The following is a 16,843-nucleotide window of genomic DNA, read 5'->3' as shown; positions in this document are numbered from 1 at the left end:
GGATCACAGTGGTCGAGGTGAAGATGGTGCAGAGATCGTAGAGTTAGCGCTCCATTCTCTCTGGCTAACCCTCTAAAAGCATGAAGCTTTAAATAATATTTTTTTAAATATGAAGCTATAAAATATTCTGAAACCCTTTAAAAGCCCTACTTAGTGTCTATATATATTTATCTAAACATATGTTATCATAACGTTCCATTCTTTCATAGTGTTAACAGATGTGATAAACGTGACGTATCCTTAATGTCAATTGCATTAGAAAAACGACTATACTTTCTTAGTATAAAAGTTGTTGAGTTCCGCGACTCAACACGCAATGGCTCACTGGGAACGTGAGAGTTGTGAGTTGGATTCCCGCTTTAGGGAACGAAATGTTTAATATTTTCATTTCATCACTCTAGTAACGAGGTTGCGCAGTGTTGCACGCAATGCCTCAAGAAGTGCTGCTTTCCTGCTATTTGAGGGTTTAAAAAATGCTGAGAACTCATTTCTAAGACATTTCGTTGAAGTCCTACCCGAATTGAGTAAAGCATGTTGAATGGTAGAAATCACTGGGAAGTGGATCTAATTGAGCTTGCAAGGTTTCACTCAAATAAATTCAAATAAAAGCTTGTAAAATTATTTTAAAAATTTTCATTACTCTGCATGGAAATCGAATCCATAACCATTTGGTTTACAGAAACGGTCCCACAGCCTCAAGTATGTTTATACGTACATAAAAACAGAACCGTTACGTTATCTAAAGTTGCCCGCACTCGAAAGTGGGTCAACTCAAAATAATTGTAGCACACTTGAATAAGATATAACGCTTAAATGATATAATGAAATTTATAGAGCTTTTCGGTTTTCGCTTAATATTTATTGTATTTATTAAGGTCCTCCAACGGTACAGCTTGTGAATGTAGGGTTTGTGGGTTCGATATCCACTCGAGGAAATGACTAATGTTTATTTCTTAAATATTACGTGGGAAGTCTTACAAAAATGAAGCATGAAGCTGTTAAAAATTATAATATTAATCCACGTTCACATTCGCAATTTTATTTAATTTTTATCATTATAACACCTTACCGCCCGTATTTGAGACATTAGATATTGAGAGCAGAGCAGAGAGATATCTGATCGGAAATAAAAATAAATAATTTCTCCGAGTGGGAATCGAACCTACAACCATCGCGCTTGCAGGAGACGCTGTCCCAATGCGTAACCCACCCACCCACTCCTGTAATATGACTGCTATGTTACGTAATCCATCAATGATGCATCATTTTTTTAAATATCCCTCATATTTATATGCAAAATGATAAATGAGCGTATTAATACTAAGCTCTTAATAAGTATCGACATGATCGTTTTTAGGGTTCCATTTCAGTCTTTTGAGAAATAAATCTTAACTGTGGGATTATGTTGTAAATAGTATAGGAAGTGAGAATTGACAGCAGAAATAAAAAACCTTAGATGGGCTAGTCTGAATCGCACTTCACATATTTAGGATTCCGTAAATCAAAGGGAAAATGTGGAACTCTTTTAGGTTTATCACGAAGTCATAGTTCTGTTTAAATCGGATAAGAGTGCAGACGATTCGAAAAGTTTTCGCCACATGCCGTTGTTAACTCAAACATTTAAACTGTTTGAAAGGATACTTTTGCTTTTTATACACATCTAATATAAGAAGAGGCTATATTCAATAGGTTGCTAGCTGTTCAACATTGTTGTACGTCAAGACGTGGCGTAGGAGAATGTGAAAAAATGCCTCTATGTCTATGTATGTATGTTTTAATGGCAAACGGAGTATTTTAACACTAGGTTCCCAGGTTCCTCTGTCTACCCTGCTATGTGAGAGATAAAGCGTGAAGCTGAAAAAATGGAAAAATTGTACCCCCAAGTGAGTATCAAACCAGCGATCTTCGCATTTTCAGTCAGGAGAGTATATACTCTCCTCTAGAACTTAAATAATAATATTTAAATTAAAACACAGCCAGCTTTTATCACAAAAGCGTCATAAATAAGCTATAGTTAATTAGTCAAAGTAATTTAAGTTGATCCGTCTAATATGTCTAAGGCTCTCTGTATATAAATTGAACAATGCTAGAATAATTTAATTAACTAATAAAGAACATATTGTGTATTAAATTTATTCTAATATGAATTATAAAGCTAAATAATTAGTTTGTTTTAACGTGCTAACCTCAGGAATAGCTAGTTCCAATTGAAATCATTCTATCGTGTTCTATACACGATCCCCTTTATTGAGGAATTTTAATGGCTTATATTTCATCATGTTGATCGTTTCGATGTAACATAGCTATTTGCTCTTGGGCGAAGCGCTTTAGATTCGATTATAAAAAACAGCTTAACTTTTATCTCACACAATAGAGTAATCAAAAGGTACCACTTCATATCTCAATTTCCGTTAGATTACGGTTAAATGGCGGAAGTAAACGCCGCGGTCTATCTACTAGAGTGGGAAGATGGAAATTGTTTAAATATAATTATTTGTTTTACTTCAAAATGAATATTTGCCCTGAAATTAAGTAGTCGATTTAAGATTAAATCTTTCTGTAGAAATATATAGGTTGTTGGTTAATGGTGCGATGGGAGCTGAGTTTTAACACGAGGTGTCTCTGCCCTGCTATATGCAGGATAGAGCTAAACTTTAAAACAATATTGTACTAATTAGACATTTTGTCTAAACAGTAGGTTCCCTAATTAAAAATAATAAATATGTATTTCTTATATAATATGTATTTACATAATTTAGTGTTTATATAGAGTAAATCTCAACGCAGAAGCCAGTTGTATAATAAATAGTCAACTCTTTTTCTCGACGTCTACAATAAGAGCTTTTTAAGCGAAGCATTATTTCGCGTCATTTTCTTAAGTAAAAATAATTTATTCGCGACAAATATAAATAAAACGTTGCACACTTTTATACTGGTTTTGGCTGTTTGTATTAAAACATGATAGTAGGGGATTCGATTTCAATTCGAGGGAATGATAATATTTAAATTATTTTCATTTTTCTATTTCATAAGATTAAAACATAGTAGTGTTTTATCACTGAATTTCGTAAGAGAGAGTCCTAGGTTATCTTTCCTTATCCTGCTAGCGTACAATATTCGTTATCATTTTCGGCTGTCCCGTTCGAGGGATTATCTCCTCTGTCATATGGGTAATGAAAGTCTTATTCGTAGTACTAATGCATTAAAGGTATTACTTATTTTTGGTAGGCAGTTACTATAGCATTTTATTTTTTTTCTTTTTATCTTCGCACCATAGCCTGCATAAAGCAGGGTAAGCAGAGGGAACCTAGTATTAAGAGACTTTGTTCCCCATTTTCCACTAAATTCTGGAAACATTGTGTCGGCTGGTGTAACTCAACGCTGCACGTTGTCTTGTTACCAGAGAGAGGAAATAAAAATATGAAATAACTTATTTCTCCGATTAGGAACCTGTCGTGTACTTTTGTGCCCCTGCGCCACGAATGGCCTTATTATTAAAGTAATTCTTGGCATATAGTTTAGTTGAAAAGTGTAAGGCAGAAAAAAATTAAAATAAAAAACTAAATGATAATTTCTTGAAATTTCTACAGGAATAGAAAAAACAGAATTTTTCATTTAATGTCTTAAATTTCACACATAAAGTTGGTGGTGACGATTAGTTTTTTTTTATATAGAAAAAAATATATGTCACTGAAAGTATAATCGGGAAAAATCTATAATTTGTATAAATATTTAATTCTGTTTGCTAGCAAGTGCATCGGTTGGGAATGTCAGAATCGATTTGATTGAATTTTTAAATACATAATTGCTTACAGGCCATTCCAATAGTAAAAAATTAAAAAAGTAAAAAATAACATTATTACTTTACTATTAATTCAATATAACAGCTGCCGAGACGCAAAGGCATAGCATGAGACTGTAAACGTGACAGACGTGGGTTCGATTCCCGCTTCAGGCAGTCAATTATTTTCTCGATCTGATAAATGCGGCATAAAGCTAAATAAGCGCTTTGTATTTTTCGTTAAAATCCAAAAATCTTACAGTTTACAGTCAATACTACGAGAAATATAAAAATAACATTTTAAAATGTAAGCTATTTATTTATACCTAGATTTTAACCGCTCACTTTCTTAGTGCTACAAGTAAGAAAATTTAGGTCGCTATAAATAACTAAAATGAGGATCTCTAAGGAAATAACTACGGTGAATTTGTTGGACGTGACACAAAATTAGAGCGATTTTGTATCACATAGGGTACTTGTTGTCAAATGGAAATGAGCCATATCGATGTGGCTTATGTCATATTACAAGATATGGTGGGTAGGTACAGTAGGACCAAGCAAAACTATTAACAATATTATGTAAATACTTCTTCATAAATGGATCATATGGATTAGGTAGTTCTTGAGATTTGTAAGTTCAAACAAACGAACTCTTTACTTTTATAATATGAGTATACGTTTTAATTTTTATCAACTCAACTGAGCCGAGAAGTATCCGTGTGTACATCTGTTTTTGTTCAATTATCCTGGTAGACAATTGCAGGATTTTGTCGTTCAACCTACCATAATATGGCCGATGCGTGGAAAACGGAATATCTCAAGACTAGGTTCTCTCTGTCTCAACACTAGGATCTCTCTCTCTCTATTCAGATATATGCAGGATACCGTTTGAAAATATAAAATAAATATAGGAAAATATATGTAATACCTCGATCATTAAGAGGAAAAAAGAATTATCCAAATCGGTTCACGCGTCTTCGTATAATCGCTGAACATACATAAAAAAATATTCCGAAGAGTTATGAACCTCCATTTTTGTAAGTCGGTTAAAAATGGGGAATGATGAGTCTTGACACTAGGTTCCCTCTACCTACCCCACTGTATGCGGGATACAGCGTGAAGCTAGAAAAAAGTATAATTTATTCCCCACTCAGCAAAAATTGAAGCCAATTATGTTATTAAGAGAGCGATTAAAAGCTTCTTTTGAAAAAGCATTATTACTACCAACTGTATTAAGTGCAGCTCAGTTTAAGTGGATCTTAAATTAACGTGAAATTCAATTGTGATTGTTCGTTTCAATTTTTTTTGTTATATTTCAAGTTAATGGAATTGTTACTGTGTTGACATGTACTCGACTTTTGAAACATATTGAATTTTAATTTTATTATAAAAAAGCAGTTTCACGCCTTTTCATACTCTAGCAACGAGGTTCTTTTTAGACACTCTGCCACATTCCATCCCATTTTAGAGACATTACGTGTTGAGAAGAGGAACATAACGCCGTGCTGCCAAAGTAGTAGTATTAAATTGTCGCTTTTTAGGCTCGCTCACCTTATCTTCAAAAAAAAAAAGCTATAAAAGAGTTTTATACATGCTTATATATTTAAATTAAAGTACATATTGAATATTACAGCAGAATCTATACAGTAAAAAAAAATCTATAAATGAAATATGGAGAAAAAAAGTCGATAATGATAAGTACCAATTCTCTCTCTCATCTCTGCTAAGATATAGCATGGCGTTGAGTTACACCACTCAAAAAAATGTAAATTGGAAAAATTGTGAGACTGAAAAATATACACATAAAACAGATAGTCGTTTAAAAAAGAAATGCTGGCCACACTGACGGATTGCTAAAGCTCAAATTAAGACTGAAAGAAGTCGTAATTATGCGCTGAAATATTCTGAATATACTGTAACGGACGTAGTATTGTACAGATAGCAGAAAAAAATAAATGAGATTGTTTTAATAGCTTCGCGTTATATCCCGCGAAGTAGTAAGGTAGGCACAGAGACAGAAAGAGAGAAAGAGAGAGAGAAACCACTAGGGTTCTTCAGTTCTTGAAGGTCAAATTTCATTCATCAATTTTCGAGACATTGTGACGCTTGTTGCGTTGCGGAACTCTTCCGCGCGTTTTATCTATTTAGCAGCACAGGGAAGTTTATTATTCATTCCTCTGAGTGGTAATCAAATCCACAATCATCGCATTTTCAATTAAACTCTGTTCTTTGCTCAGTAGTTATAAGTAAATATTTCAATAAATATATAATTTGACTCAATTAGGCAAGTATTACTTGTATGTCTAGATTTATTTTGTTTATGCGTCCGTTTCCTAATTTATTACAACTCTGTTTTTTCTATCCCTTTATCACTATATCTACCCTGCTTTACGGGAAAAAGAGTGAAGCTGCAAAATAAATATTTTTTTTCCAACCCTACAGTATATGCTAAGGCCCACATCCACATCTCATGCGACGTTATACGTCGCGTCGCTTTGTTTGGAAATTCGCATTTATATACAAATTTAAAGCACACATTCTGATACATTTCATCTCCGCATACGGTCTTGCGGTTGTGTGAAATGTGAGAAAGCTTAGAATATTCATCAAAATTCGTATATAGTTTATATTTGGTTGCTTGGTTACCTTCAAGCTGTGTAGTAGGAAAGAGCAGGAAAGGCAGAGGGAACCCAATGTTAAGACTCTCTGTTCCCCACCTTCCATTTATCTAATTTTCCACTTCCCCATCAAACTTTCAAAACATTGCGTGTTGATTGGGGGGAAAATGAAAAATGAAAATAATTTATTTCCTCAAGTGGAAATCGAACTCATAATAGTCGCGTTTTGTAGTCTAACAAGTAGGTAGTAGTTTATATTTAAACATTTATTATATGGAGGAAGTCACGAATTCAATTTCCTTGCGGCAAGAGGAAATGTTTAAAATGGTAAATCTTTTTAGTGGACAGTATTATAGATGCCCTTAAGGCGTAGCATTTGCAAAAAAAACCCCTTCACGTTTTTCTGCATATTAGTGTGGGTAGACGGAATCCAGTGCTAAAATACTCCGTTCTCAATTAGTAGATTGTGTGTTGAGTGGCTGAACTCAGCACCACGTTTTGTCTACCAGAGCGTAAATTAATATAAATATAGCCATTCCTCCAAGTTAGGATTGAAGCCATAACCATCGCCTTTACAGCCAGAACTGTCTGACTGGGCCACGTTAGCCTCATAAAATAATTAACTTAACATATTACATTCTGTTTAGAACAAAGGCACTGTTTTAATGAATTCTCGCAATCTTTTTACAGTTCGTTTGGCTTGGAGCCATCTTATCTGGATACGTCACTTCAGTGTACCACTTGGAAGTAATCTTGTAGTATTTAAAACAATCTAGTTGTTAGTTGCAAGTCTTTTGCTGGGAACGGAGTTGAGGATAATTACTTTGTAGGATTAATACAGAGAGAGGAAAAATGTTATTTATTGTGAAATTCTTAATTATACGTTAGCTTGTATGAACATCAGTTCATACATATAATCATTAACATCATACATAATTATAAAATTAAAATAACCCATTACATTTTAAATAATACTTAAGTTGTTATTTTTTTAGCACCACGCAGTATTCCGCAAAAATCAGTGTAGGAAGAGGAAGTCTGCTGCTAAAATACTCTTTTCTCCTCTTTCCACCAAATTTAAAATGAAAATAACGAATTTTCTCGAGTGGGAATCGAAACCACAATCTTCGAGCTTACAGATACGTTGCAATTTGAAGATTCAATATAATTATTTATGTACCGTTCCGACAGTTAACAATTTGATAGTTTTGCACAAGCTTAAAAAATATTTTTAAGTTTGATATATTTTAAATTGTATATACTCGTATAAAAGCTTGTCGCGTGATTTACTTGTATAAACTAGTGCTAGTTTAGATATGTAAAATCTGCTAAGTTTAAATTTTTAAACATTCAATTGAATTAAATATTTATCATCGCGTGTATAGTGAGGTTATAAGTTGATAGTTTAAATTTAAAAGAAAAAAAAATCAGATGCTGATGACATTGACAGATTCTTTTAGCAAAAAGTTATTTTTCTATGTATACTGTCCCAGCTGACTTAAACCGGTCCATACTGGTTTAAGCCGGTTTGAACCAGTTAAGACTTTACCCGTAGGTAGGCACTCGTAGTAGAAACAAAACACCGTTAGCAACAAGACAGAAACAATATAAACTGTGGATTAATGAAAAGCGTACGCAAACGATCGTCAAAGGCATACAATTTACGTGAGAACATCCATACGTTCTATTCAAGCGTGCTCGACCCAAATTCCTGATGCATCGCCGGTATGTAATATCGGATGAATTGATACTTGTTCCACGAAAAAAATCGGAATTTTGATTTATACCAGTCAGTCGACCGACTCTTGGCGAATGGAGAATTTAGTCACTAAACTCTATTTTCAAAGTGCAATTATTTTTTGTCTAGATTTTTTGTTCTTTCATCTGTTGAGGTTTATTTTAAGCAATATAAAATTCAACGTAATTAATTTTACAGTGCATCAGTGTTTTGTTTTTCATTTAGAATGCAGACTATAAAGAGTTCATCAGTACTATTCATTTCAAAGCTAATTAAAAAGACAAAAACGTGTACGATTGTGAAAAGGAACTGTAATTTCGATAATTGACATTTTCAGCTCATATTGGCTTTGCTGGCAGTGGGTGTGACTCCCACACAGGATACATATGAAATGAAATTCTATATCTCATACTCTCATAGTTGTAAGTATATGTAATGTATAATAATAATATTATGCTTATTTGGAAATTATATACCATTTTTTTAGAAGCAGCAAAGAGATTTTAGAATCAATATTAAAATATTTTAGCTTTAAACAAAAATAAAAACACCTATAATTTTATGGAAATATTCAAATAACATAATAATAAAATGTATTTGAACCCAATACCGTCAAGGAGAATCTTTATAACGTGTATATATAGGTCCCGATTGTCATTCTCACGATTTTACACATTCCCAATAACTTGAATCTCGCATCATAAATCACAATATACATTAATTAAAATGATTTCAGGCCAAATTTCGAATGTTGAATCAAAAATTCTGTTATTAAAAACTTATATTGTATTTTGCCATTTTTTCCTTTTATATTTATTTACCACATATATATAAAAAGGTGTACAAAAGTTATAGTGTTAAGACACTCCCTCATCAACCTCCTGTTCCTCATGCATCGTCCAATTGTCTTTTTAAATGATGAAACTAAGCCGCGGTTTGTCTTGTTACTGAACTGCGAAATAATGAAAATATTTAATTTCATTTTTAATAATAAATAATTTCCCTGAGTGGGAATTGAACAATTCTCTATAATAAGTATTGAATTTTCGATGTGCTTCACAGTTGGCCATTTTTTGTATAAATCAAAAGTTCTTGCAATAGTAAGAAAACTTGCTTGTTCAACTAGTCTGGTCTCAAGGGACAAATTTAGGTGGTTCTTGCTTACTTTCCTTGTTTTTCAAAGAAAAATCTTTACCTAAATCAGTTTTTCTTGTACATATGGACCCCTTGAGTATCATATTCAAATAAGGCTGAGTGTAAGATGTATCTCTTTAATCAGTATAAGCAATGCCCTAAGGTTTCCCATCAACGACGTGCTTTAGAATTTTAAAATTACGCAACAGATTTTAATGTGATTTGTACTAAAAGTAAGAATTATCCAAAAGAAAGTTTTGTGTTTAAAAATATTACATTATTTGCAAGCATTCCGAATATAACAGACAGAGTAGGCACAAGAAACCTGGGAACCTAGTTTTAAGATGCTCCGTTCCGACTAAAACACTTTCGTTCTCCAGTTTCTGCTGATTTCTGGATACATTGCGTGTTGAGTGGCGAAACTCAAGACCGCGCCGACCAGAGCGAGGAAAACGAAAATATTAAATATTTCATTTCCTCGAGTGGAAATCGAACCCATAACCTGTCATTAAGGTTTGTATCCCTACCCAACGTCTGCTCTCCAAATAGACTGGCCAAGACTGGCCCGAAATATTAGATTTACATTAAAAAGAGCAACTATCAAGTTTTTGCCAGTTTCTCTCGCTCTCTGAATGTGAAGTACCTTCATGATCATTCGACAATTTTAAAGTAAATAAAGAATTTCTTTTTACTCCAGTGGATGGCAACTGGGGATTTGAACGGATATGTCATAGTGTGTATCCTGCTGTATAATCCGATCGGCGTAATCAAAGGAGCTCGCCATGCAAATCAAAGTCTCATCCATTTGAAGCGTAGTGAAAATCCGACTCCATTGCAAAACATGGTCGAACATACGGTTGTTTAGAATTACTAGTGACAATATTTATATAACAATTGGACGTAGATTAGAGTGGAGTGATTTGTCACTATTCATCTGCTCATCACGTATTGTATAACAAATTAATAAAGAAATAATAAAAAAAAGCAGACTTGCTTTGGCGGACGGGTACCTTTGTATACTAGAAAACCCTTTGACACGCTCAGTATACGTTGGCATAGTAACGTGTATGTCACACATTGTATTTTTTTATTAAAAAAAATTGTTCTTTTGTATTTTTTATTCAAAAAAATGCTAGAAATAGGAAAAGTAAAAATAAAAACTGCAAGGAAAAAGCAGCTTCATGCTTTTACACACAAGATAAGCAGAGGAAACCAAGTTTAACACTTCATTTTATAAATATTTCTACAACATTTTCGCGACTTTGTTAGTTATGTGGCGAAAATTCAACGTCGCATTTTGTTTATCAGAGCAGAGAATAGAAGAAAGAGTGTCTTAACATTAGCTTCCTTATAACTTCTTTTTAGGTTTCTTCAGCAGAGTACTACTTCACTCAAGACACAGCGTGAAGCTGATACCTATTTTCTTTATATCGAGTTCCTGATCGTCATCCTACAAGACCATGTGTCATAAGAGCTCTAACAATTCATCTTAGTTATCTGTCTAAGCTGACAGATCGCAAATGGACGGAATATCTTGTTAGTACTGATATCTTAGTGCTTAAAATCTAATTCTTATAGATTGTTCTTATAGGTTGATTGTATATTCTTTATTTGAATTGAATTCACGATTTTTTTTACACTACGGGGTAAGTTAAGGGAACCTAGTATCATGTCACTGCATTCCCCACATGCTGTTCAAATTAGGCAGTCTCAGTTTTCGGAGTTATTTCAAATATGATTTTACAATTATATTAGACTTTATTTGTACATTTCATTTCAATGAAAAAAAAAAATAAACATGACATGAAATAAACCTTATAAATCTTACCTTTAGACTTTCTTTAAAGTGAAAATAAACATATTTTATTATAAGAAAGTTTTTTTATACATTTTTTCTTTAAAATAAAAAAAAAAATTCGCGAGTGGGAATCGAACCGTCCGTCCTGTTTACAGTTGATAGAGACGCTATTATATTGTACCTCAAACATTTTATTTAGGTCGAAAAAGAAAAGAAAAAATAAAAAAAAAGAAAGAATTAGTGTGTCACTTTATTTTATTTAACTAACCCACAAAATAAAACAAAAGACAAAAAACAAAAGAAATAAGACAAACAAACAACCTAATTTCACAACAAAATCTCGTCTAACCTAATTCACGTATTTGCTCACGTATTTACTTTACCTTAGCGTAGAAAGTAATCTCATTACACGACAGTCGTTGCGTAAATTATATCTAAGCCACTGTCGATAGTATATGGTGGGTAGGTATATAGGAAATATTTGTGTGGAATGTGTGGTGTAAGTTGTGAGATATTTACTTCACGCTGTAGGTATTTAGCAGGGTAGGCAGAGGAAACGTAGTGTTAAGACACTCTGTTCTCCACTCCTTCCAATTCTTTGAAAATTCTGCGTTGATTAACGAATAAAATGGTAATGAAAATAGTTTATTCCCATGAGTTCGATTTGAACCCACATTTATTGCGTTTTATGTCAGACGCTGTGCCGCTGTGCCATTATGGTATCATTATAATTTAAGTATTTTTTATAGATTTTCGCTGGATCCCGAACATAACAATATGCAGAGGGTGGGTTCCACTTCCGTTCCATTTTCCACATTTTCCGCTGCATTCTAGAGGTATTGTGTGTTGAGTGGCCGAACTAAACGCCGCGATATGCTTCGTTACCAAAGCAAGAAAGTAAAAATATTAAACATTACAATTCCTTTCTGCCTTTCCTTTTATTTATGGGAGACAGCGTGATAGCTGAATTAAAGTAAAACTAAATAATAATAATATTTATTCGGTTTCGCTCTATACTGTAACGTGATCCTAACAATAATAGAATCCAGTAGAGACCCTGCGAATGTTCTATGAAAATAGCATTTTATTTGAAAGGATGAAAAATAAAATATTTTTCATACGGCATTTTTGATATTACTACGTAAAATACTCTACTTATGTGATCCTATTAATACTTTTTTTCAGCTTCACCGCACATAGCAGGGTAGAGGTAACCTGAGTACTTAGTGTTATGACACTCCGATCTCCATTAAGACACTTACCGTACCTACATTTAATGTAAACTTTAGACATTTAGAATAAGTCACGTGTTCTTATCAAAATCGAACTAGTAGTCTCCGCTTTACTAAACCCGAAGTATGCAATAACTTAAATTTAATTTCTAAGAGAGATGTTTGCTTGAGAAATGAATTATAGAGGTAGCATCGTTATCTTCATATTTATTTGACAGTTGTCATATGTTATTAAGTTTGTTTTGTATTAGAATTTGTTATCTTGTTTATTGTGTTTTAAAATTACATATATTTTAAAAATGATTTAAGGATTAGAAACTCGGCGGTTGTGGGTTTGAAATCTTTCCGAAATCTCATTCGGGAATTATTTTCATTTCCTTGTTCTGCTAAGAAAGTAAAGCGCGGCGCTTAGTTCCGCCACTCAACACGCAATCGCTCGAAAGTTGGGAACGGAGTATCTCACTGCCTACCTTCATCCATCTGTCATTATTATGGAATTTTTATGCAGTAGAGCTATTTAACCGTGCATTGACTATTGTTTAGCTCACATTATGATGATAATGAGGACTACGCTTTGTTTGTTATCATAGCGAGCTTACCCTTTCAATGAATTTTATCCATATTCATAATACATATGTATATAATGTAAAAAAATGAGATTTAAAATAGCTTCACGCAGTATCCCGCTTGTACCCGCAGGAGAGGCAGAGGAAGCCTAGTCCTTACGCATTTACCTCATGCCTTAATAGTAATTTCATTCTGTCTTCTTTGTTACTCTAGAGATACACTTAGTGCAGAATGGGGAAGTAAATATATTATTCCATTGAGTGAAAATCGAACAACTGTTGAATGTCCATTGAATATACTAAATTACCACATTTTGGTATCTACACTAAGAATTAAACTATTTCATACATTACAAAAAGAGATAAAAAGCTTTGCCTTTAACTGGAATCAATATAATTTAAGCTTCTCTTCACACATCATTAATATATTTTCATGAAAACTAAACAGCGCCATCTAGTCTATATCATAGATAACTTTTTAGCTTTGAACCTTCAGTGACTATCTTCACTGATAGCTGATGTAATATGTTCAACTTTCAACAGATGGCGTTGTACTAAAAGTATAATTTAAGCCCAAAACGCTTTTTATTCGACGAAACATTTTGCCAAACAATTTAAAAAGACAAAAGACGTATAACATCACATTTTTTTTATGTACATATAAACATACAAACGTACAGCAGCAGGAGCAAAAGCATGAGATTGTAAACGCAACGGTTGTTAGTTTCATGCCCTCTCGAGGGAATTTATTTCGTTAGTGGAAAACGAATATTTGAATCGAAAATTGAGTATTTAAGACTAGGTTCCCAGGTATATGCGGGTACTCTGCTATATGCGGGATACAGTGAAGCTAAACAAAAATATTTGCTACGCGTTCTTGACATATTGTTATCTTTAAACTTAATTTACGTGCTATAATTGTACATACTAACACTCACCCTAATGTTTTAGTACTTATGAGTGGTGTCTTCAAACTTAGGAATCCATTGAGCCTACTCAAGCTTTTTTCTCTGCCACTATCAGTAGTTGAGTCCGCCCTGAAATAAAAAACATAAAGTAATTAAAATAGGAGTTGAATTTATTGTTTTAAAATTATTCGACAGTATCTCAAACTTAATTGTGCATCTATTAAATATCAAGAAAGGTCTCTATTTTATCGCCATCTATAGAAATATACTAAAATTACGATATACATATTTATATTTTTAGATATTTACTTCAAGAGTTCAAGACTTAACTACTAGATGGCGCAATATATTTTTTATTTTCGTTTATACGTTTTATGATGCAAATAAAGTACCTGCCTATATTTCAAACCTTCCAACTTAACTTAACTTAAATTCGAAAATTATATTTTTCCCGTTTCCTTAGAAATTTTAAGAAATCCATTCTTTAAAAAGGGTATGTTTCCCTACACTTTCTAAGCCACCTATAAGTGAATACTGTCCGTTACAATGGTGCGGCGGTTTGCTTAAAATATGTTTCCGAGTATAAAAAAATGAGACTAAATATTACTTTGAACGCAATATTTATAAATATAGCACTTAATTGTACCTATATTTTGTTAGCTCACCCTCTTTCCTCATTTAAAGCGTTAAACAGAAAAAGTCTAATGACATTCCGTTCTCCACCGTTTACCAATTTTCAAAAAATATTATGGAGATATTTTAACCTAACGCTTTATCTAGAAAATCGGAGCATAGACAGAGGGATCATTTTCTCACTCTGGTAACGAAACAAAGCGCTGCGTTAAGTTCCGCCGCGTTTAATACATAACGCCTCTACAATTCCTTTTGTCTTGTTACCAAAGAGGAGAAAAGAAAATAACTGACACCTCCGAATGGAGATCGAACCCACGACCACATAGCTTGGCGGTACAACTTTGTTTCCTACAAAAGATTTCTTCTTCTTTTGATTAACTTTTAATATATTTCTAATGATAAAGTACAAACTCAATTGTTCTAATACAAATTAAAGGCTAACCGAGACATCAATTATCGTAATTGCCTCGTGCTGTTAGTCAAGCTTAAGTTAGGGTTGTCAATTAGCATTTTCCAATAAAAATAAAAAACCATTCTAGTGCCACTCGGGATTCGCCCACGGAAGTTTTCGTATCAATTGGATGAGTGTAGGTCAATATAAGTTTTAATATTATTAATTTTGTGTGTGCAATGAACTGCAAATGCGAGTTATTTTTCTGTATTTTTATATATATAGGTAAATAACCTATAAGTTCTTATTTCTTGACAAATTTCACAATTCTAATACTTTAGAGAAATAAATTAAATCTACACATTTTTTATATTAATATGAAAAAATATATTATATGAAAAAAATACCTTTACAGACAACCCTAAGTGTCTCAGGCAATACGGACAATACTGTACAATTCAATTATTATAGTAGGAATAACTAATCTAGAGTGATATATTACACTAGCAGACTTGGGCGGCTTTGCCCGCTTGAATCATACGTATATTCATTAAATATATTTATTAAATTATTTTCAGTTCAGGGGGTAAATTCTAATAAGCCATGAAACATGTGTTCAATTAAATATTTTTATTTTAAGTCTCATTATCTTATGATTTTTTTAGCTGTTTCAATATTTGCTATAGACCCTTAGTTTGGGAAACGCTGTCTCGTAGAGTTGCGTGGCTTAATTCACGCTAGGTTAATATCGCATACGCGACACGTCAGCAACAGATGTTGCTTATGAAATCTATAGGTGAATGTTTTAAATATGAAAGAAATTGTTTTTATTTTATTATTTCTTATTTATTTTTAGTTTATTTTCTAGCTTATCCCGATTATATGGTGTAGGCGGAGAGCGCGTATTTATAAATAGATTATAATCTTACAATATTGTATTGATTAATATATAATTACCTATGAATGGAAACGGCATGGCATCTCAAAATCGATCTCGGAGTTGAGAGTGGCTTGTAAACTCAGACATTTATGTTGAGATACTATTTTCTATGTTTGCCTGCTTGCTAGGTTAGGTTCCTTCCGCCTACTAAGCTACATGTGGATACAGTAAATTAATTTTTAACAAAAAGAAAAACCGACTTCTAACAACGAACTAAAAAGTGAAAAATAATTTTACAAAGATTTTATAATTTTGAAGTCTATGATTTTATGATTTTAAGTGATGGGTAGATCTTAAAATGATGCTTCTTAAACGAGTAGGGATGGTGGTGGTAGTGGTTCTCAACGAGTGGTTGTGATTGTCCTATGTAAAACTTCATTTAATTAGGTATTATTTTTGTGCAAAGTTACATTTTGGTATATTAACAAGAACATACATAAAAAGTATTCGGGCGAATTGGGAATCTCCCTTCTTTGAAGTTGGTTGAAAATGAGAACATCCTCTTTTTTGAGGTTGGTTGAAAAGAAATGCAACCATCAGGAATCTCACTTCTGACATCAATTTAAAAAGTTTTTACTTGTAACTTCTTCCTCCTGGCATTAATCCCGGCCGGCCAGGGTCTGCCCTCCTACTCAACCTACTCCACTTTGCACGGTCTTTTGCGATGAACTTCATTGATTACAGTATAATCAATTTTTACCAAAAAAAACAAACTTTCTCAATTTTCTCCGGATTCCATAATCGAAACCTAACCAAACTTTCACCAAATTATCCTTGAAGTATATCCTTTCAAATAAAAAAATCATCAAAATCGGTTAGCTCAACATTGAGTTATTCGGCTATTAGTCACGCACATGCATAATGCAAATGTAAGACTTATGTGATTTTCTCATGGATACCATTGTCAGACATGGACCAAAAAAAATGGGACCATTCGGGAAGCTATACCTTTTAAATAAAAAAAAATATCAAAATCGGTTCACCCAGTTAAAAGTTATGAGGTAACAAACATAAAAAAAAGAATAAAAAAAATACAGTCGAATTGATAACCTCCTTTTCTTACAGAAGTCGGTTAAAAAAAACAATAATATCAAAATTCAGAAG

At 32.9% G+C, this 16,843-nt stretch overlaps 1 protein-coding gene across 3 annotated transcripts in view; it reads right to left on the bottom strand.

The window, feature by feature from the left end:
- The window catches only part of Syt7 (Synaptotagmin 7), a 265,710-nt gene that overhangs the window by 166,671 nt on the left and 82,196 nt on the right, over positions 1–16,843 (bottom strand). For all 3 annotated transcript variants that reach the window (XM_085205172.1, XM_085205173.1, XM_085205175.1), the window contains one exon: positions 13,806–13,904. In XM_085205172.1, coding sequence (XP_085061298.1) covers positions 13,806–13,904 — 99 coding nt within the window. The remainder of the gene's footprint in view (positions 1–13,805; positions 13,905–16,843) is intronic.

Source organism: Heliconius melpomene, chromosome 20, assembly GCF_056956725.1.
Source record: "Heliconius melpomene rosina isolate 202511_hmr_F chromosome 20, ASM5695672v1, whole genome shotgun sequence".
Taxonomy (NCBI): Eukaryota; Metazoa; Arthropoda; class Insecta; order Lepidoptera; family Nymphalidae; genus Heliconius; species Heliconius melpomene.
Note: the sequence above shows the minus strand (reverse complement) of the source record. Positions and strands in the feature narration are given on the sequence as shown.